A 24,108-nucleotide genomic window follows, 5' to 3' on the forward strand; every position below is an offset into this window, starting at 1 on the left:
TTTTTTTTTGGCCATGCTGCGTGGCTTGCAGGATCCTAGTTCCCCGACCAGGGATTGAACCCGGGCCACAGCAGTGAAAGCACCAAGTCTTAAACCACTGGACCGTAAGGGAATTCCCTGCACTTGTTTAAGTGCATATCTGGAAGTGGGACTATTAGATCATAGGGTACGGTGATACTCAGCTATGTGAAATATTCCGTTTTCCAACCCACATCCACTGCAATGACCTTTACTGAGGATAAAATTCTCACTGTGGTTTTAATTTGAATATTCCTCCTTACTGATGAGAGTAATTTTCTTTACTTAAATGGCACTGATGTCTCCTCTTTGGTGAAATGTCTGTTCATGTCTTTTTCTTATTGAAATTGTAGAAGTCCTTTTTTATATTTTACATACTTATCATTAGTCAGCTATATATATTTAAAATATCATCTTCCAGCTTGTGGGTTGTCTTTTCTTTAATGTTTTCTTTTGATGAACAGAAGTTCACAAGTTTAATATGGTAAAATTTATCAATCTTTTCTCTTAAATAAAAAAATTTAGGTGTTAAGGTATCTTTCCCGCCCCAAAACTCAGAAAGATACTCCTCTACAGTTTTATATAATAGTTTAAATTTTTGCTAAATCCTTAATCTACCTAGACATGAGTTTTGTATTTCCTGTGAAGTAAGAATCTAATTTTATGTTTGCCATATGGCTGAGCACCAGTCAATAAATTGACCTCCTTTTCCCTAATCTGTGATCTCTGGCACCACCTCTTTAGACATATATCATTGTTCTTTATGTAGATGGATCTGTCTCTGGGCTCCCTATTTTATTCATTGGTTAATTTGTCTATCCCTGTATCAATACAAACTTACGATTGATTACTACATATTTACAATAAATCTTGCTATCTGGAAAGGAAAGAAATCTTTCCCCTTTTTATTCTTCTTTAAGCATGTCTTGATTTTGCTTTACTATCTTCTTTATAAATTTTAGAATTAGTTGCCAAGTTCCATGAAATAACCTACTGAGATTTTTTTATTGGAACTGCATTGAATCTATAGATCAATTAGGGGGAAAGTGATGCTTTCATGATTTTCAGTCCTCCTATCCCTGAATGAACTATCTTTTCATTTATATAGGCATTCTTTAGTATCAACAAAGTTTTATAATTTTTCCCATACAGAACTTGCATACCTTCTGTTAGATTTATTCCAAGTACATTATAATTTTGTTGCTACTAAAAAAATGGTATCTTTTAAAATCATGTATTTTTCTCAGTACTTGTTATTTAATGAATAAATATAACTAAATCTTTTATATTGATCCCATAGCTTACTGCTAGGCTTTCTGAAGATTTTAATAGCCTATAGACTCTTTATATCATTGACTATTCCATTTCTTCCTTTCGAATAGTTATAAATTTCTTTTTCTTTCTTTACTGCACTGGATAGGACTTCTAATATATTCTGTAATAGATGTGATACAGGGGGTCATTCTTGTTTTGTTCCTGAATTTAAATGGAATTCCTCTAGTGTTTTCCCATTAAAAAATGATGTTTGCTATTATTTTTGATAAATAACCTATTAGGTTAAGGAAGTTCACTTATATTCCTAGTTTGCTAAGAGCTATTTTTTTCTTATCAAGAATAGGTGTTGGGGCTTCCCTGGTGGAGCAGTGGTTGAGAATCTGCCTGCCAATGCAGAGGACACGGGTTCAAGCCCTGGTCTGGGAAGATCCCACATGCCGCGGAGCAACTAGGCCACAATTACTGAGCTTGCGCATCTGGAGCCTGTGCTCCGCAACAAGAGAGGCCGCGATAGGGAAAGGCCCGTGCACCATAATGAAGAGTGGCCCCCACTTGCCGCAACTAGAGAAAGCCCTTGCACAGAAACGAAGACCCAACACAGCCAAAAATAAATAAATAAATAAATAAAATTAAAAAAAGAAAAAAAGAATAGGTGTTGAATTTTATTAAATGCTTTCTCTGAATCTTCAAGGTGATTGTGTTTTTCTTTTTTAATCTAGCAAGGTGGTGACTTACATTTATATATTTCTTTTATAACTTTACTGAATATTTTAAAAATTATTCTGACAATAACTCCAAATAACTTTCTTTCTTATATCTACATATATTTCTATCTTATATCAACATTGCCTTAAGAAAGCAGATTTATAGATAGAAATCACTGAAATGTCATGTTAATACAAACCTCAGTTCAAATGAAGAAACACCTTCTCTCAGCCAGCCTGGAAGCTCATATCCAGAGTCCACGGCTGACTAAAACTTTGGAGAAAAACTCAAAGCATGTAATCTCCTGAGAATCTGCAGAAATTCTGCAAATTTTTGGTGGTAGAACACATGCCACACAGGACATATACAAACTCCTGGCAATTCCACTAGCAGTTCCTAGGCTGGTGCCCTGATCACTACCAGTAAGCTTTTATGGAATTGAAGAGTTAAATTCCAATTTAAGATCCTAGAGGCATATAAGCATAAAACTATAGTAGGCCTCTCCTGCCATTAATTTCCATTATAATTCTGATTTTGTTAGGTATAGTAAAGAGTGAAACACTTTTAGCTTTTATATCCATTCATTAAAAAAAAATTAATTCCCATTAAAGGTTCGATGTCATCATTGTTTTTGTTATTGTTTCAATTTCTAATATCTTCCAGGTATGATATTAGGTACTGGTAAAAATCTGATTAATTATAGCACCATCATCACTCCCAAAGTGAAGGTCAAACATATCCGCATGGCTTACAGAGCCCTCAAAGATCTGCTCCTACCAACATCAACACCTCCGTTCCCATCATTTGCCCTCTGGAGGGCATCCTGTCCTCTAGCCACACTTGCAGTTCTCTAAGACTATGTGGTTATGGTTATGCCTCCAAGATTTTGATGTGCTGCATCTTCTGCCTAAAATAGCCTTCCTTCTACTTAGTGAATTTCTATTTACCCTCTTGTAACTCTGCATCAAACAGCACCTTCTTATTATAACAGTTATGTCAGTGCTGGCTAAGTTTGAGTTTCCATTCCAGTGCTTCAACCCCTGAACTGTAAGACACGGCAGGGCACAGCTACTCCTCATCTTTCTACCACCGACACCTATCATAATGTTCAGCACATGGTAGGGGCTCAAAAGACGTCTCCTTAATGACTGAATGAACATGAAATCTGAAATTAAAATTTGGAGAAAATAAGTGTTTTAAGTTTTTGTTCATTTTCTTAAATAGAATTCACAGTGATTTATTTCTTTTAAATACCTTTTAATTTTTTTCACTAATTTAGATGGCGCTTTTTTACATAAAAGCTGAAACAAAAAACTCTGTAGATGAACAGAAAGGAATGGTACATTTCCAAATGTTATCTAGTGTGTTTTCATGCATAAAATACTGAAAACCACTGCCATGTAATTTTAATTACAACATTTGAAACTCAAATTACAAAAAACCAAGAATATAATTTTGCTCTTTCTAAGTAAATTACCTCAATGACTGTTGGTTTCCCCACATTTTCAGCCGTTGGAGACCCATATAGGACTCCATCACTATATGGTGTCCTTTGGATATATCGAAGCCATCCAGGCCGGTCTGGGTAACCCATTAAATTTGTGTTAAATGTTATGGGATCATTACTAATCTCGCCTAGGTAAGAAACACAGAAGTAAGATATAAGACAGTTATTTTCACATGTTGCTTTGATTGTTTCAATAAAAATGTGTCTGTCTAAAATTTTTTTTCTTAACATTTGTAGCAAATTAAATACACACCAAAAAAAAAATCCATCTGGGAATTTGGATTAGGGCCTCATGTAAGAAAAAAATCCTTTTGGTTGTTTAGTTAGTCTAGAAATCTGATTCAACAAAGAAAGCATATTCATACAATTTGGGGGTAAATTTCCTTTTCTTTTTTGGGGGGAGGAGGTCACATAGCAGTGGAAAAGTTCTACCAATGAGACAACTATCTTTCAGGAAAATCCCCTACTCATGTTGATGTATTCATTCTTCTGAGAAACCTTCCTTTCATGAAACTCTGAGCACTATCAAACTCATCTTAAGGGATATTTCAAAATTATAAAAGCGTCATCAAAACAAAAATTATGTAATTTAAAAACAATGGAGAAAACAAAACAAAACAAAAACAATGGAGGATGAGTTGAAAAAATCCAAATCCAAATCCAAAAGAACTGCAATAACATGACATTTATTAATAATAAACAGTAATAATGGTGTCATTTTATTAGCATGTGCCTGGCCTCTACAGGCACTATTTCATCTGATTTTCAAACATACCAATGAAAGTAGTACTCTTATTAGCCCTAATTTTATTGATGAAATATGTAATTTTCCATGTTAATTCTTCATGGCCATACTAAGTGGTGAAACTAGAATTTAATCCTGGCTGACTCCAGAAACTATGCTCTTAACTACGTTTTCTTCTCCAATGTTGAATCTGCTGCTCACAAGGTTTAGCTATATAGTTTTGCAAAAATAGAATGCCCCTCGTGAGAAAACATTTTTTAAGTAATTGATGAAAAGACTGCCTTGTTTCTTGAATGCTGGTGAGAACATGCTTAACTATATTTTATGAGTGTTTTCAGGTATGCTATTCATCATATAATCCACAAAAATAATATTTATATTAATTCTAATGCTGTAATTTTCAGAAATTCATTTTTATTTGTTACTTAAGTAAGAGTCATAATAACAATGTATTTTCTCTTGCTATTTTTTTCTGTATCTTCGTTCATTTGATGGCATTTGTGACAATCCAACATAACGTAATTTAAACCAATAGTAAATTAAATAGGACTTCGTAACTGGTACTACTTTGAAGAAAAATTAATCTCCATTATATGATTATGAAGTTATATAAAATTATCTCATATTGTAAAAGTTTTTTTGAGAACTCTTTCTTAATACCATATTTCATTCTCTTCTACAACATACGTATAGTTTTCCAAAAATCAATGTACTATGTAAGACTCTAAGTCTTAATGTGGAAAACTGTAATTGTACATCTATAATTATTTCTCTGAGAATAGAGGTAGATCATTTGTCAGAAGCACAAAACTCAAGACTAGGAAATCAGAAATACACTTTCTTTAAATTTCAAAAATGAATTATTTCCTTCGGTAATTAAATTTCTAATCTTAATATGGGAAATATTCTATAACAATCAATTTATCACATATCCAGACCATGTCAAATAATGTCAGTAATATCTGATCATGTATCATCTAGATTATGCACATCGAACAAAAAGAAAAATTTAGTAAATTAACCACTTTTTTTCCCACCAGAACATACCAGGTTTTGGGTAAGGTGGAAATTCCCCCTTAAAATACTCTCTTTCCAAAACATGAACAAAGAGGACACCTGCAGATGGGTAGACATTCCGATCAGAGTGCACCTTGGAGAAAATAGTGTACACTGAAAACAAAGAGGGAAGATAAGAGACAGAAAGACAAATAATGAGCTCTGCTTTTGAAAATTCACTTACACTGTAAAGAAGGGTTTCACTATGTAGAAATTTCTGAGAAAACTGAAGCAACATGCAAGATGGTTAAGAAGTTTGTTTTAAAGGGGAGTGGTTTTAGGACAAAACATGGAACAACTCTCAACTTGCTGTGTTTATAGACTTTTCAAATATTATGTAGGCAGAATTAGGCACATTTAATATTTTAAATTATTATTAAACAATAAAGACATCCATGAAATCTCTTTTGTAATTTTTATGGAGATTATTACCAACAAAATACATCATGAGAACTGACCAGCTATATAATTGCTACAGTATATTTTTTCTTTTTCCTTTTTTCAAAGCAAAGTATAAAGAGGTATTTTTAAATGGTAACAATCTCCACCGTATTAACTGTTTGCCAGACAGAGCATATCGGACTACATGATACCATTGATATATGTAAGGGGACTTTCATATATATTGATACTTATAAAAATGCATTGGATACTCTTTCTTTGAGTGTTATTCCCCCCCTATCTTTCCTGGAAGTGATTTATTCCACTTTACCTAATCTCGACATTTAATAATTCACACATACAATCTAGTCTATTATGCTACCTCCTAAATAAGCAATAACAATTATATAATAAAATTCAGCGCAAATCATTTCTTTAAGTGAAATGGGGCAGATTTCATGATTTACTGGTTACTTACGATACATGATGTGAGTACATTTAAATGACCAAATTGGTTTGATTAGTTTCAACTTATCGTCTTTTCCTCTGATATCATCATCTCCACCAACACATTACTGCCATTACCCTTGTCACCTCTACAATCTCTTTTGGTTTTCTATCTTCCTGTTTGGCTACTGGCTGCAATTTTTAAACAGATAAACCCTATCAGGCAAGTTCTTTCTCTTAGTCACTGATGTATTTGTAAATGTAGTAATTAACCTTAAGAACCCAAGGCCGCTCACTCCCGGGCTCACAGCTAACTGAAAGCCCTTGGATGGCAAAATCACTGACAGTGAATTTTTCAGCATAAAAATAGGAACTCCCACAAAAATGTTTCTTTATCTGTGAAAACTTGCCCCTACAGTTCTGTGGATGGCTGCCAAAAATGGGGAACTGAACTAAAATATTTGGCTTGTAGCTTCATGTATCCATAGCTTTACTACTAAAAACACAACTTCAAAGGCTGTGGTAATGGAGGGAAGGAAGCGGCAAGTTAGGTTTAAACTAGGTACATAGGGAGACTCGTTCTTTCCTGACTTGTTTTGTACTAGCACTGGTAAGCATTCCCATGGCATTTAGAGTACCCATTCTCCACCCAAGAGGAATTTACTCACCTGTGAAAATGGTCCCGTTCCAAAAAAACAAGAATATGTGAATCACAGAAAAATAGCGAGGATGAGAATTAGAGATTTTTCACCAGCTGGATTCCATGGCATCCGCTGAATGCTAGGTGCTGTGGAGAATGTGAAGATGAAGGAGACCCAGTCCCTGCCTTTCATGAGCTTACCATCTGGTTTGGGAGACCAACACCCCCCTAACTAGGTATGACCCCAGAGAGACAAACTGCTCTGGCAAGACCTGGAAAGATGGTGAAGAGCAATGGAAGCTGGAAAGACCTGGGAAAGGTTTATATAAGAAGTAGAATTCAATATGGCTTTTAAAGTACTAGCAAGATTCTGAAACTCAGAGATGGGCAATTTCAGTGGTGAAATGTGCAAGATACAAAAGTGGGATACTGCAGGGCCCTTTCAAGAAAGGGAATTAAGCCAGTAATGCTAGATCCTGGTAGGGGGGAGGAAAACTGGGAAGATGAGTCAAATTATGGAGAACTGTGAACTCCTGGTGAGTAGTTATTTCATTCTATACGGAAAGGTGTTTATATTCTAGATCACAATCCTACATCTAAGGCACAGGAATGTTTTGCATAATTCAAAGGAATCTCTTTGGAGCTTATCCAATTTATTCTTTCTAGAGATTAAAAACACCTTTAAGTCCAGCACTGAACTTTATTTACCTTTGTTATTTTCTCGGCACCTAGAAGGTGTCTGGCATATGTGAATAATTTTATAAATGGATGAATACATTCTAATACAAAGCACTGTAGAGGGAAACACAGTTCTTATGTTTGTGGACTAAATATATATAATACTTACTTCATTTTCAGTTTTGTGACTTAAATTAATTCTCATACGTGTGTAGCAGTTTATGGGTTACCATCCTCCATTTACATTATAAACTACTAACAGTCTCCCGTAGCTTCTGCTGCCATAAGGTGGTAAAAGCTAGCTTATAAATCAAAAAGAAAGGTTGTTCATATTAATAATATTGAAATGATTCCATTTTCTATATGGCCAATGGTAGGGCCTAAAATAGAACCATAAGAGGGTACTTGTCACTGCTTATTACCTCACTTCAAGGACTAGCGTAGAACATCTCACTTTCTGCTTTCATAAAAAAACAAACAAACAAAACATTTCTACAATCTACAGAGCCAAACCACAATCTACCATGGCCCTCCTGGGTTTTAAGATGACATGCACATTTCTTTATTCATGTGTACAACTGCCTTTCTCCAATCTGCTGAACTGCATACTTGCTGGTCAGTTACCTTGGCAACTCTGCAGTAAAGCCTGCTTCACTGTAAGTAGAGTATGCCATTCACTTTGAGAAAAACATGATACCGATGTATGACATAGTCATCATCTAGAAATGGAAAATGACTAAGCCACTATGTTTTGTTTGTGAAAATAATACTTCCTTTCTGTAGCATCAGTTTAAATTATGGGGACCCATACAACATTTTAGAGAAGTGCCCTTTACCTTACCTTTCCCATTTGTTACTTGCAAAACAAATAGCTCTTCAACAGAGGCTATTTGGGCAGTATTTACACCTAGCTTCCTTTCAAAAGCAACAAGTGACACAGAGAATTCAGAGTCATGGGCTCTTGTTTTAAACATGAGCGATATAAACAATACTGATAGGGTTTGCACTAACACCAAAAAAGGCTGTTACTTAACAGTGGACACATGTTGCACTCACATATGTCTAGGTAGTACTCACAAACAGTAAGCTTGAAGCATATTGTTTTCCCTAAAAGAAAGTCTTGAAAACGAAATTGAAACACTTGAAGAATCTCTGAAATACACATCGCTAAAAAAAAAATCTCTGAACATTCTCTGAAATATACAAGCAAACAGCGCCATGCTAATCAAGCTGAGGTCACAAGGTCTGGCTGCTCTGTGTATTGCATGGCTCTCCAGTCCTCTAGGGCTACAAATCCATTACCTCTGCAAACACATGCCACCGGATACAAATGAAACTGGAAACTAGTCTGTGGCTAAATCCGTGCAAATCCATCACCATTAATGGGCAAAACAATTAAACCAAAAGTCCAACCCACAGGGGGTCAAAAACATCACCTTCAAACCTCAAGGGTAGCTAGATTTGCAAAGATTAAAAACTGAAGACAGGTAGTCATAAATAACAGAATTTTTTAAAGGAAAAATTACATATCTGAGTTGAGAAGAACAAAAGGATATGTGGGCAAGTGGTCGGGGTTATATTTCACCCTCCCTAAATGCAGGTCCAATATTCCTTGTTAACATGCTACCAAAATCTTTCTGTAAAACTGTTCCCTGTATGTTTTAGTCATAAGGCATAGAAACTACAAACCATTTTCGACAATGTATCTTATGGGACAGCAGAGAGCCAAGAACCAAGTAACAGAAGGTGATGGCGGTAGCAATAAAGTGGGGGACCTCATGCTAGCTAAATAGCATCCTGTCTTCCTTTATTAATAGTCCATTTGAAATTCTCTCCCTATGGGAGCAACACAGATGAAAATATGAGGGTGCACATTTGTGTGCTTATTTACAATTACTTAAAAACAAAAGCAAATCTGGATGTGTTTAGTAAACATCAAATTTTGAAAGGGTTGTGGTGGTGCACTGCTAACGAATCTAGAGCATAACACTCCACAATTATCACAATGATTTTTTTAACAGCATATGCATGTGCACAGGCACATACAAAGTCCACTCTCTACAAAAAAGTCCGGAGAACACCTCCCAGCCCTTTTTCTGCATCAAGAACAGGGACATGACTATAAAGATAAACTGGCTGCTGAGTGTGACACCCTACAAGTCTCAGCTAGATTTAAGTCTTAGAGTCTCCTCTCCTCTGAAGTCATAAAGGATTGTCAGTATTCACATCAAGGTGATCTCTCTCTCTCTCTCATAGATGCTTTATCAACAAATTAATCACTTTAAAAGGTCCACTTACATCATCATTTTCTAATTTTTGCGGTTTGAGAGAATACAGTAAAATCTCAGTTTAGCAGGAACCCCAACGAAGGAAACATTTTAGAGAGCTGAGTTTTCTAAAGTACTCGGCGGTCGATCCTTCTTCACTATGGCATAAGATCATCATTTGGCGCATCAATTATTGCACTCCCCTCTATACTACAATCATGCCCTTATGGACTGTTTGGTTGCCTTGTCATCCCAGTACACTAGCGGGTCACCGTCTGCTAATGCTTTTTAAGGCTGTGTGTTTTATGGATTTTCTGTTTTCTCATCTGTAGACATGTTGTCAGCTGTCACTTCTCATTGCTATCCATATGTTTCCTGTAACAGCTCCTCTATCCCTTCTAATTTGCTGCTATTAATCTGCTGCAGGTTTAGAAACCAGGCTACCAAGTGAGGTGGGATTGCGTATTAAAGTAAGAGCAAATTTGTACTGTTTTAACGCACGCAGGGCTCTGCTAGGTGTGAAAAACAGGAGCCTGCGTTTGCTGCATCTATTTTGGCTACCCAGAGACCCTTTTGTGGTGTATTTCCTGACTCTTAGTTGACACAGTATACTTCTGAAAAGATGATCTTACTATAATTGGGAGACAGCCATTACTTGAGGAGGTGGCAACATAAACTCTATGTATTAAATGTATTCAGAAATAAATAAGTGTACCACAGAAAGTCTTAATTCAACCCATATGTTACGTAAACAAACTGTCAAATCAAAAGGAGGGGATTTAATGTGCTGTATAAAATAATTTCTTACATATTCGATGTGTGGGAAATATACTGCATAATTTAAACAAAGAGATCTATTGATTAAGTGATCTATTACCCTTAGCAATAGCTAAATCAGCCTAAGAACATAACACACTAAAATAAGTAATTTATTAATAAGAAACTGAAGCCTATTTCCAAAAGCATTTCAATTTTGTTAATTTGCCTCTCATGTTCAGTTTTAAGACGTAAGCTACTCATTGGGAAACATGACAAGGGTGCTTTAACTGAGTGCAAATTAGTTTAATAAGACAGTGCGTATCTTCCAACTGTTCATAGTATTGCCTTAATAGTAAGTATTATTTGAAAAATAATTTGGATAAGAATGATGAAGAAGACTTTTAAATATGTTTAAAATACAAAGATAATACTGAATAGCCACTTATCTAGTACAGCTTTTAAGATAAACTTTTGCCTAAGCAACTAGGTATCCCAATTCCTCAAAATCCTATTTACAGAAGAGACACCACGTCCCTGCTAAAGAACTGGAATATTATTAAAAAGAAAGTTACACAAAAAATACAATTGCTGAAAACTTATTTTACTATATGATCATCTCTGATAATTAGAAACTGTAAGTACAGACAGAAAAAAATAAGACTTGCCTTCTCTTTTATAGTTTTAATAGCTAAAAGCTCTTTATGAGGCTCAGAGCCCCTGTATACACAGCACTCCAAGAAGCTGCTACCAATTAATGGGAATTGATTATAAGAGATGAATTCCATTTGATATCTCTGCACCAAGAGAACTCATTTCAGCGTTTTCAGAGCTTGATATATTTATGGTTTCCTTCCTAATTTATTTTTCAATGTGTTATTTCTATAGTCTAATTGAAATTTAATTACTAAACCAGATAATGTCTGTAGAAAAATAGTTTGAAAGGCATCAATATGCAGCCAGGTACACAACCTGTTTTGGTTTTGGTTTTTTTTTTTCCTCTTTAAAATTTACCTTGTGTTTTATCAATCCAGCTTTATAAATCTTGGCTTAGAATCAAAAGCTTTTCTTGGCAGTCTGCCCTTCACCCCTTAAGTTTACTCAACATCAAAGTACTGAAGGCCATTCATTGGGCAGTGGTCAGCTATTGTTTTATTTCAGTCACAGATAGTCCACACCTGGGCTGTAGAGCTCATCATGGGGAAGGCATTAAATTGCCTTTTAAAACTTCACTCCTCTAAGAGATAGGACCACTTTTCTTTACATGAGGTAGAAAAGAAACCACTACTTGGATCTTTTTCTACAAGCAGCAGAAAGGTTACTTTGTGAGATTCCCCTCCCCCCAACCAAAGCCACTTACTAAAACCATTTTTCTATACTAGAGTTAAATATCTTGATTTTTCCATAGAATGATCATGTGTTTGTTTTGTTTTGTTGTTTTTTTTTCTTAAATGTCGGCTGGAAAGTGGTTGCAAACCATTTTTAATTGGTAATCAATAAACTTGGTCTCATAGAACACTGCAATTGAAAGGGGCTTTAGATGTCATCCTGTCAGGGCGTGCCAAATAACCTTCTCTACTAAGAGACAAATCATTGCATTACTTCCTGCTTGGATATGGCCTCAGCATTCTACTCAGTCCAGGACTCCTGACAGATAACATCAATCGGAGTTTGCATGCAAAGAACCAAGTTCAGTCCTTCATTTTATAGTTAACAAAATTGAACCCAGAGAGGCTGAATGACAGGTTCAAGCTTACAGGACTAGTAAGAGGAAGAGCCAGGACTTGAACCCAGGGTAGTTAACGTATTTTGTTGATTTGCTAACATGAGGTAATACATTTGGTGGCTGTCCATTACATTATTACAACCCACTTAAGTAAACTCATTACTCTGTGTAAGATATTTTAATAATGCAGAACTATAATGATAGGATTTAAATTAGAGGAGGAGACCAGGAAGGGAGAAGCTAAAGAATGAGTTCAAGAGAAACTGAGGAAATAAGAGAATGCGATAATCTGAACTGGTTACCTCAAGATGTATTGATCATTTCGATTTTGAGAACTACAGTTATGGCTCAGGTTCCAAGGAGAAAATCAGTTTGAGGTCCAGAGGGAGCATGAAGTTTGAAAAAGGAAGAGATGGAGATTCTAGAGAATGCTATGGTAAAGGCCTTGGAATAGTACATTTCACTAAGAAGAGCACCATAGTAAATGACTCAGCTGAGCTTGATAGCCGGTTAGAGAGTAACTTTATGTAAAATCAAATAGGAATGGAGGGACACGCTTAAAGAGGACAGAAATTCTAGGGATCAACGTTAAAAAGAAGAAACTGAAGAAAAGGGAAAGACTGCAATTTAGTGCAAAATAGTGTGAAGTCCAGAGGAAGGGTCTTTAGTGATCTCGTGTGAGGCAGCAGGAATCAGGGCAGGTCCCAAATCCCTGGGAGATGACAGAAGTAAATTGCAGATGGCAATACTGAGGGCCATCTGGGGCCATAACTGGTAAGATTAGAAAACAGGAAGGGGCTTCCCTGGTGGTGCCGTGGTTAAGAATCCGCCTGCCAATGCAGGGGACACGGGTTCGATCCCTGGTCCGGGAAGATACCACATGCCACGGAGCAACTAAGCCCATGCGCCGCAACTACTGAGCCTGCGCTCTAGAGACCGCGAGCCACAACTACTGAGGCTGCGTGCCACAGCTACTGAAGCCCATGTGCCTAGAGCCGGGGCTCAGCAACAAGAGGAGCCACCGCAATGAGAAGCCTGCACACTGCAATGAAGAGTAGCCCCCGCTCGCCGCAACTAGAGAGAGCCCGTGCGCAGCAACGAAGACCCAACGCAGCCATAAATAAATAAAATAAAATAAAAAGAAAACAGGAATAGTGGATGTGCCGAAGAAGCCAAAGGCCCTCAGCCTGATTAAGGAGCAGCCCAGATAAGGTAGTCAGGGGTGATTCCCTTGAAGGAAACAGAGAAAATCCTTTGAGAATATCTAAGGAGGGTGTGGGGAAAGGACTGTGGGACGATGGGCTTAGATCCTAGAACAAGTGAGTCTAGTGCTTTTGAAAACAACTATTTGTTAACTTTTCATGAGAGTTTACTGTTATAAAACTCTGTTTTCTTTTAGATATTAGAGATGAAAATTCCTTAAAAATGCAAAGGTGTTTGTGGGTTTGTTTCAAAGACAGCAGAGAAGAAGAGATGCTGGGAGCCTTGGTCCTACTGTGAAACAGATCTGGGAGTAGAAGATTCTAGCTGAGGAATAATTTGATGCTAGCTGGAAAAAAGTCAGTGACCCGCAACTCAGAAATGTAAGAAGAAAATGAGGTAAGCCAGGAATCACTCCTACAAGATACCTAGAAAGTTTTATATGGCAGTAAGGCCATTTTATCACATAAAATTACTGCTCTTTTCAAAATATTTTAAAATTGTTGTTTTTTTTAATAGATATTCTGGTTACCCCAAAGTTATGGAAACTAGGCTACTGTTCTGCTAATGTTCTGTTCATGACCACATATAGCCAAAATTGTGTGTGTGGGGGGGAGGGGTGAGGGTACAGTTAAGAGGGATTATAAAGACAAATAATCCAGAAATATTAAGTGAAAGCTCATATTGATAATTGATATTTTTAAAACAACTAATCTTTTGGTTATTAAGTAAGTCTTTTTCTCCCTGATGAAATGCATTATTTCAAAGGTCCTGACATATTGCTAATGAACACATTAAAGATAGGGAAGAAAAATTCAGAAGGACAATCAATCATTCAAGGGTCAGGCCATCTTTTCAATAGAAAACAAACGCCATCTAATTAGTTAATAGCAAACATACCAATTTGGTTTTGCAACAAAAATCATTCAAAAAATCACCCACAACTAGCCAAAATATTTTATGACCATTTTTCTAAGGTTATGTAAATACTGTTTTTAAACAATTTACGTTAAATGTACTTCTTAATGTTTTTCAATGTTATAAATAAATTGTTATAATAACCACACTGGGACAATTTTCATAAGTGGCAAGCTAGTGACTGGATAAGGGGCAACATTAGGTTAAAAACAAGAATTATTTTTGGTTAAAAAAAAGGGAAAACTACAGCAAAGGAAAAAAACTTGGAAAATAATGGATTACGAACACAGGATCAGAAGTTTTAGAAGATTAGGAAAACAAAATTTGATTTTTTTCAGATTGACTTATCAAAAAAAAAAAATCCACACATGACTAAAAAAGCAAAAGGACTATTGGAAGTGGACATTTAATTGACTCCCCAAAAGGGATTTAGATTTACAACCTAAACTCACCATCTTTCTTCCCAGCAGTCATTTTTCTGCTGATAATAAAACTGTTGGCCTGTTTGGTCTTCCAGTTAACTGTTCCATTTATGCCATCAGCACAGCTTAATAAAAAAGCTTTTCAGAATAAAACAAATGCACAAAAAATGAAATTAATGTCAAATTAAAATGACTATCACAAATCACCTACTACGTATTAACTGGTATCAGATTCCTTCCAGCCCCAGCGAGCTGTTTAATTCCATTCAATAAATATTTGTTGCATGTCAATACAAGGAATATATGGGGATACAAAGTAAAGACACAGTTCCTGCCCTCCAAGGAGCTTACAATCTATAGGGATTGATAATTCATGTACCAAAATATACATGTAATATATAATATAGTGTATATGTATAGCAATTACACATATACACACAGTGGTAGAAAGCATAGCTGCTACAATAACACTGAGAGGGGAAGCAATTTTCCCTGGCTAGGAATGCTGTGATAAGTTTAAAACGTCTTTTAAAATTACAGTTGAGTTTTGGAAACATTACACTGGCAGCAATGACCAGAATCAGGGTTAGTGGATACTAAATAGGGGGATATCTCTGGAGTGTAGAGTAGCAGTCAGCCCATAATCAGGGGTTGAAGAAAGGAAGAGTAAAGGTGGGGCCAGTTACAAAACATCATGGGAGAGATACTGACAGTACTTCTCAAATTGCTGGTTGTGGGCTAAAAAAAGAATCAATAATGGCTTTGAAGTTTTGATCGAGGATGACACAGAACAGTGATATATTAGGAATGCCAAAAAGGAGTCCATTTCAGGAGAAAGATGACAAATTTATTTGGGGATATGTTAAATGTGGGGTACCAGTTGGATATCCAGGTGAAACCACCTAAGAAGAAGATGGAAATAGAACTCTGGTTCACAGAAGAATCTAAGGCAAGGATGCAGATTTGAAGTTCATCACCAGAGAAATGACTGTTGAAGCCAAAGTCCCAGTGCAATTCCTTAAAGAGATCATGCTCTCAGGTAACATGCATTAGACTGTCAGGTACAAAACGATCTGGAGAAGATACACATTCACGTTCTTGACCTATTTGCCTATACTATTTCCAATCATCCAAACTACCAATCTTACTGCTTACTCTCCCATTTTTCATCCTTATCTTCCAGACTTGATATTTAGGTACCATTTTCCTAACTACAACATTGGGTCAACATCTCATTCTCCCTTCCTCTAGCCATCTCAGATATGTTCCCTTCGAGTTCAGCTCAGTTCCCAAATCCCCCAGGGTGTACCCCGTAGTTTTGTCCTAGCTTCTGGAGGTGAAATATATAGCAAGAAGGAATGCACAAAAAGTGGGAGGGACAACAAAGGCAGAAGAACATGTTAATAAATACATTTACATAGCAAAAAACAGAGGATAATTCAGCAAAGAAATAAGAGACAAGGCGGTCAGAGAGGTTGGACAACTGAGCCTGAAGTGTCATATACATATGTCAACGGAAGAGTTGTCAAAAAGGAGAGTGTGATCAACATCCTCACTTACTGCAAAAAGGTCAAAGAGGATGAGAGCTTAGAAAAGATTGCTAGATGTGAAAGGGGAGAAGTTATTGGTGACTCCTTGAAAGTGGAGTTCCAATAAAGTGGTAAGAGTAGAAGCCAGACAGCAAAAGGCCAAGACGTAGATGCAACAAACAGAGTTAATCTTTTAAGAACACTGGCCAGAATAGGGAAGCAAAGAGATAAAATGATATGGCAGACTGAGGAGCAGCAAGGTAGAGAAAAAGGTTGGTTATTTTAGTGTAGGGAAACAAATTTTGTTTATAAGCTGAGGAAAAGACAAAGGAGAGAGAGAGAGACTAGGTGTAACGAAAAGGAACATAAATGATGAGACACAATCCCAGAAAAACTAGAATGGGTGGGACCAAGCAGAAACATACAATATACATATACTTGTATATTGTACAGCATATACAAAGCATATATGCTTTATACAAGCATATAAAGAAAATACTTCATGAATCAGAGAGTAAGGACAAGTGAAGAGAGAAACATTTGTTGGGGTACAGGACACTTAATGTTGAAAGGGCTCCTCACGCTAGTAAATCAGAGATGAAATGGTTATTTCCTTATCAAACTGAATTTTGAGTAAAATTCTGAACTTAAACTAAATTATGAGAAATACCAAGTCCCCTTCCAAAATGAAAAAAAGAATACAATTCAAAACCCAAGTTATTAAAAATAAACAATCAAACAAAACCTCAGGTGATCATTTCAGTGATACCTGGGAGTGGAAATCAAAGGCCTTAGCACCCCAAGTGAATAAATGACTTGGTTGGTATTGAATTTTTAAATTATGTAAACCTAAGTATACTAATTTTATATCTATTAAAAGACCAATCTTATGGCTGATTCACCTAATAAATGGTTGATTCACCTAAGAACTGAAGTTATGTCCTTTTAAATCTAGATGAAGAATACAGTAGTCATTTCCTAAATAATTTAAGCTAAAATAGGATCAGAAATGTTCATGGCCTCTTGTGGAAAATATCCCACCTCCAAGGGTTTTCCTAATTGCTGGGTTCCAAAGGCAATATGCTAGTTACATAAGAATCACCTGGGCAGCTCTCTAAAAATACATATTCTCACACACCCCAAAAACTACAAAATAAAAAAATTTAAAACACATATTCATGACTCCACCATGGAGAATCTAGGTAGTTGGGTTACACAGTTTCATCAGGTGATTCTCACACACAAATACGAACTCTAGAAGACCAACAGAAGACCTACAGAACCCAAGGGTATATAGGATGTTCAACCAAGTCACATCAAATGTGACAAATGTAGGGCTAACCTTATAACTGAAAACTTTACTCTCTCTTATCCCCAACTGGCCCACAGATGCAGCCAATTTGCAAGAACAAGAAAGTCACTGCTGGACAGTGGGAAATCTCAACCTAGAAAGACAGGAAGCAAGTGGCCAAATTCTTCTCTACAACTCTTCAAAAAACAATGTATATATGTGGACCTGACAAGCAACATTTACATTTAAATCCATCACATCACCTGGTCCTGGGCAAGGTGCTTTCACGTAGATTGTCTAGTTCAATCCATACAAAACCAAGAGAATCTGTTAACATGTCTGAAGGTTATAGAGGCTTGATCCTACAGCAGAATGGAGTAATAAACCCTGCAGGCAAGCAGGCACGCTTCAGAATTCTCCACTTTTCCATGGACTGGGGAGTTACCATAGAGAAAGAAGGGTTTGGGTGTCCAGACAGCACCCCTTTTGTTCCTTCCTTTATTCTAGCCCAGTGGTTCTCAGACCATGCTGTGCATAAGAATTATTGTTCAGTTATACACACAAAACTACACATAATGTACTTCATCGGTAATTTAAAGGATTTACTAGGGTAACTTAAGTCTATGGAATTTTTTTCCTTATACTCTGGCTTTTAGAACCTCACTAACCCATAAGATTTAATGTCACTGCACATCCTTGCTGGGTGAACCAACGTATCATTGCTCAAGCTTTCCAGGTCCTGTGTTAAGTGCAGCCTACTTGGCTTTTACAGACAAGAATTTCAAAATTCAAAAGGCAAATTTGATTGGTGCCTCAGTTGTTAAAAAATAGAGGCAGGGTAAAATAGTTTAAACACATCTCACAGATATAGCTCTATTTTAAGGCTGGCATTGTTTTGAGGATATTCATTTTTTTAAAGTTTATATTGATCCATCTAAAGTCCTACTTTGACCACAGAAGACCACAGTCCAATAAATCTAAATAAAAAGACAACTTTTTACTGCTCTACTCACCAGACAATGTCAATAAAGGCAAGACACAACATCACGGATAATGTGTCTGCTTAAACATTCAAGTCCCACACCTTGAGGGAGAAATCTCAGTAACACTGAAATATCTATTTTTCACTGTGTGTCCAAGATATGGATCCACTTAGCTAACTTCTTGTAATGAAAATTATTGTAATCTGTACATTGACAAATGCAGAATACTCATTGGGAAAAAAAGGTAGTATTTTAATAAGTTTGATTTTCATTAGAAAAGGAGCACACCATTTTTTTTCTATGAGAATAAATTTCCTTAGGATGGGAAAACATGACTCAAATTTTGAAACTATTTATTCTATACATTACTTTTTAAGATTAAATCTAGTGTGTAAAGAAAAAAAGTCAGCCTGTATAGACTGATTCTTGGACTCCTTCCAAAGAGAATGGACCATCCTCAGAAATCCTGAAAGAACTCCACTGTGCTCATTGGGTTCATGATACCTATGCTACAGTTGTACCTGGATATGAGTTTTGCTCTAATTCATAAACACAAAAGCAAAGAATAATATGAATCTTGTGTTTACAGAGCCCAGACTAAGAAGACATTCACACAATTAGCTAGCATAGCATGGTATACAAGTTAACCAATTCCTCAAGGCTCCCTCTCAAAACTCATCAAAGCCTGAATTAATCCAGTGGTGACTGGCATGTCCTTAAAATCCCTAGAAACCATTCAATACTTAAAGTTTGTCTTAAGGTTCCATGATTCATCCGGAGTCTTGTAGCAGCATGACTGCATCTCATCTGGCCTGGGGCAAACACTCTCTGAAGAGACATGACTCTTTCCCAAACCTGAATAATTTGCTGACTTAGTGGGGAAGGGTTTGCTATTTAATAAAAGCAATTGAAGAGCTGTGAATAGTGACTGATTGCTGATGAGCTAATCAAAATGTCAAGGGATAGAAATAATAAATAATAATTTAGTCTGACATCACTGTCCAAGTAAATAGCAGAATCTGCCAGATGAAATATAATCTGATTAACACTCACCTTAGAACCAAACTGTCAAGTCTTTCTCTGTCCACTGTTTCATCTGTCTCTTTTCCTGTTTCACTCAAAGGGGACACAGACTTTGTTTTCATAAATAGGATAGACAGCTCATGTCGCCTACATCTCTTCCCTTCTCTCATCATTCCCCGTGTCATTATGTCTCTCCCTTGCCCTCTACATTTTCTCTTCCCCTTTTTAGGCAACTCTCCTTAATACTTTTAAAATTGTCTCTTATACTGAAATCTTGTTTTTATATTTTTCTCTCTAAAAAATGTTAGCTGCCATTATCATTAGCTACCAAGTTTTGAGTGGTAAGTACAAGGCACTAAAGGTTTTATACATAACTATTCCAATCCTTACATCATCGCTACGTGAAACAGGTATTATTACTTCCATTTTACAATGAGGATAAGAAGTCTTAGGAAATTATGTAGCTTATCCCAGGTCATTATGTTTAGTAAGTAGCAGAGTTGGATTTTGAACCCATTTCTTGATTGACTTCAAAGTCCCCGTTATCTACTCATCAACACGATCCCCAAATGGTTAAATGGGAAAGCACTCTGTGAACTATATATTTCTTAAGTAATTTGAGATATTATTATTATTACTAGTAGGTCCTCTTCAGCTTACTTTTCTTTCTAGAAAAAAATAAGTTTTCCCTGACTGCTGGATTAGAAACAGCTAGCAAGGAGGCAATACCCATGGGAATTAATCCTATGTGTTATGTACGTATGTACACACACACACACACTTCATTAAAAGAGGAAAGCTAAAAGGTTAGTTGGAACCTATGGAGAAAAAAATGGCTTTGCTGAGGAGAACTGTCCACCCCAACCTCAAAGGGAGTCAGAAAAAAATATTCCTAAGAGAAGTATAATAGCAAGACTTCAAACCGAAAATGCCAGAATGAGAAGCCTCTAAACTTTGTTAAAACAGAAGAGCCTGGCAGGGCAGAACGTAAGTAATTAATATAATTTAAAGTTATTAGAATTTTATAATTTTAGCACAAGCTAGGTAAGATTTTAGACTTTAGAGTGAAATAAAAATCGGGAGCACAGAAAGGTAGTGTTTAAATCAGCATCTCTGGAGACAGAGTGCCTGGGTTCAAAATCCCAGTTTTTGTCCACTGGGCGAGTTATTCAATGTCTCTGTACCTCAGTTTCCTCATCTGGTAGGGCCAGAACAGTGCCCACTTCATAGAGGCATTGTGAGTATTAAATGAGATAATACACTTAAAACCCTTAGAAGAGTGCTTAGCACACAATGACGTTCTCAAAAAATATAAGCTATTATTACATTTATTCTTCACTTAATATGAAGGAAATTTTAGATTTCTTTAAATGTGTTTTTTTAAAAAAACAGATGTTCAAATGAAAAAACTATTGTCACTACAGTTGGCATTATAGAATATAGCACCCTTTTTTTTTTTCTTCACGGTCATGAGACACATGAAAAAATGATATTTGTATGGCAGAGTGGAGTAAACGCTAGAAGCTGCTCACCAGAGGAAGGAGAAGCCCAGGGGCTCCAACCATCCCAAACTTCACAGGGCTAAGAAGACGGCATCATAGCACGTCTTCATTCCCAGTACCGGCCAAGGCAGACTGGTTGAGAGCTGCAAAAGCCAGGTGTGATAAGAAGCAAGTTATAATTGAGGATACGGGGAGGGGGAAGGGTAAGATGGGACAAAGTGAGAGAGTGGCATGGACATATATACACTACCAAACGTAAAATAGATAGCTAGTGGGAAGCAGCCGCATAGCACAGGGAGATCAGCTCGGTGCTCTGTGACCACCTAGAGGGGTGGGATAGGGAGGGTGGGAGGGAGGGAGAGGCAAGAGGGAAGAGATATGGGGATATATGTATAACTGATTCACTTTGTTATAAAGCAGAAACTAACACACCATTGTAAAGCAGGTATACTCCAATAGAGATGTTAAAAAAATAAAATAAAAATAAAAATAAAATAAAATAAAAAGAAGCAAGTTATATTGATATCTGTACTCTCTGACTCTCACAAACTCTTACGTATTTATTCTGAGGAAATAACGCAACAAAAGCAAAAACTGCATGGGCACAAGATTCGACTTCGCATTACATATATCAAAACTGGATGAAAAATTAAATGTCTGATAAAAGAAGAAGTGTTGGTTTGATAGAATAGTTCATGGAGAAGGGAGGGTTATCCACTTCTCTTTGGAGTTTTACACCTTTGCTCAAATAGCCCAACCAAGGCACGTACTGGGTTTTCACTGCCCGGAAATGGTACTATCTATATTCTACCTCAGAAACACTAGATGCATAAGGAGCACCAGTGGGACCCTTGAAAATGGGATACATAATATATGCAGTAGTTACATGCACCATTACAATTTAATGTCCTCATCTGCAAAACGTTGGACTGTTTTGAAATTAATAAAATTAGCGAAAGGTAGAATACAAAATACTGCGCAGACGGTGAAATCTAGCCTAATAGTGCAATCTAGTGGGAAAGGATTAAAAGGCAAAGCGGTTAAGAGCTACTGGGTTAGGGAAGCAAAACTGCAGGAAAAAATTCTGCTCAAAATAAAAAATATAACAATAATATACTAATGGGTGTTTACTTGAAACAGTCATTATTTTTCTTTATTATAGAAGCCATACATTTTCATTGTAATACATTCAAATAGTATAACCAGGAGGGTATAAAATATAAAAGTTCCCTCCAATGCCATCCTCCTAATGCCACTGCCGAGGGTACCCACTCTTAATAGTCCCTGCATCTTTCCATATTCCCTGCATATGCATATGCAAACGTATGTTTATACACATACACATATAAACACACACATACACCACACTTTTCTTTACATAATGTGATTACACTTTTTCCTTTAGCATATATCTTGAGCGTGTGACATGATATCACATTTTAAGACTGCATAGCTTTATGCTGTGTGGCTCAATCATAATTTATTTATCATCACCTCAAACTCAGCCTGTCCAAACTAGGACTCCTGATTTTTCCCTTAAAGTTTGGTCCTCTTCTGGCATTCTTCATCAAGAGAATGGTATCACCATTCATTCCCATGAATACAACAGAAATCTAGAAATCATCCTTGATATTTCCTGTCACTCTCCACCCCAAATTCAATCCACAACCCACTCTGATTGCTGTTTACCCCTCAAGATGTCCCTCCTATCTTCATTTCCCCATCACCACCCTAGCCTGGGAGGTCATCATCTCTATTCTGGGTTACTAAAGTAGCCTTCGAACTACCGCTTCTATCCTGACCCCTCCAATCCTTTCATCACAATGCCGCCAAAGGGCTCTTTTTGAAATGCAAATTTGATCAAGTCCTGCTTAAACCCCTCCAAAGACTTCCCGTTGGTTTTAGGATGAAGATTACACTCTTTAAGGTAGTCTAACAGACCCGGCAAAATTTGCTCCCTGACCCCCTATCTAGCCTCCTTTCATATTGTAGTTCCCCTTCCCTCCCGGCTCCAACATCACTGGACTTTTTCCAACACCTTCTATTTGCCAGGGCAACCTGCCCCAGGGCCTCTACAGAGCTCTTCCTTTGACCTCAAATATACCTTTCCTCTTCACCTCACGTAACGTTTACTCAACCTTCAGATCTGAGTACCTTCTCAGAGAAGCCTTCCTTAATCCCCATGTCTGGCCAAATCCCCTGCTTAGAAATTCTACTAGTGTTTGTAGCACTTATCATAGTTCTGAGGGCACATTTATATGTGATTAATTGATTAATCTTTGTCAACCCCGCTAATGTAAAACTTCCCTAACGGCTAGGAAAGTGTATTCCCCACCACCTAACACAGTCTCAAAACCAGTCAATACTCAAAAAATAAATGAATAAAAAAAGTATTAGTAAGATGACCCAATTTTTTTTTCTAGTTTTTCATTATTACTATCGATCCTACAATAAACGTCCTTATATTTTTATTTTTCATCACTTAAAGGAGTACATTTGTAAACTAAACTAGAATTTAAACAGCTAGACAAAAAATAACATACATTTCAAATTTTGATAAACACATGTAGCAACCTGTTCTGTTTCCACTTCTGCAGTACTGGCCTTTGATTAGAATGAATTCTATAACTACAAAAAAATGAAAGATGTTAAAGGTGCTACACTGATTAACTCTTTCATAGGACAGAAGAGCCACTGACATTTTACCGCACAGTGAGAAACACCAATTTGCTAAGGAGAAAAAAAAAAAAAGAAAAACCATGGGGCTAATTTTTTCTTCTTCTGCATTCCAAGGTAAAAAAATCAGCTTTACTTCTACGTCTATTGCTGAAGAAATCAGGAACTAAAATATTTCACTTTAACTGCTATAGGAAAATTAACTGTGATCTCTTCTTTCAAATTCACAGTGAACCCCAAATCTCCATAATAATCAAAGTGGTGACCAGATGAATGAGTGAAAAGCTAAAGAATGGGAAAGAATTTACACTGGAGCTGCCTAACTCCTAAACATTTTTGAAATGAGCGGCTTCATTTGTCAGA

At 36.6% G+C, this 24,108-nt stretch overlaps 1 protein-coding gene across 7 annotated transcripts in view; it reads right to left on the reverse strand.

The window, feature by feature from the left end:
• SGCE (sarcoglycan epsilon) overlaps positions 1–24,108 on the reverse strand; it is a 67,309-nt gene that overhangs the window by 36,066 nt on the left and 7,135 nt on the right. For 4 of the 7 annotated variants that reach the window (XM_036864445.1, XM_036864446.1, XM_036864444.1 and 1 more), the window contains exons 2-4: positions 14,772–14,879; positions 5,298–5,420; positions 3,476–3,633 (exon numbers count right to left, since the gene is read on the reverse strand). In XM_036864445.1, coding sequence (XP_036720340.1) covers positions 3,476–3,633; positions 5,298–5,420; positions 14,772–14,879 — 389 coding nt within the window. The remainder of the gene's footprint in view (positions 1–3,475; positions 3,634–5,297; positions 5,421–14,771; positions 14,880–24,108) is intronic. The other 3 variants (XM_036864449.1, XM_036864448.1, XM_036864447.1) reach the window with 1 other exon arrangement.

Source organism: Balaenoptera musculus, chromosome 9, assembly GCF_009873245.2.
Source record: "Balaenoptera musculus isolate JJ_BM4_2016_0621 chromosome 9, mBalMus1.pri.v3, whole genome shotgun sequence".
NCBI lineage: Eukaryota > Metazoa > Chordata > Mammalia > Artiodactyla > Balaenopteridae > Balaenoptera > Balaenoptera musculus.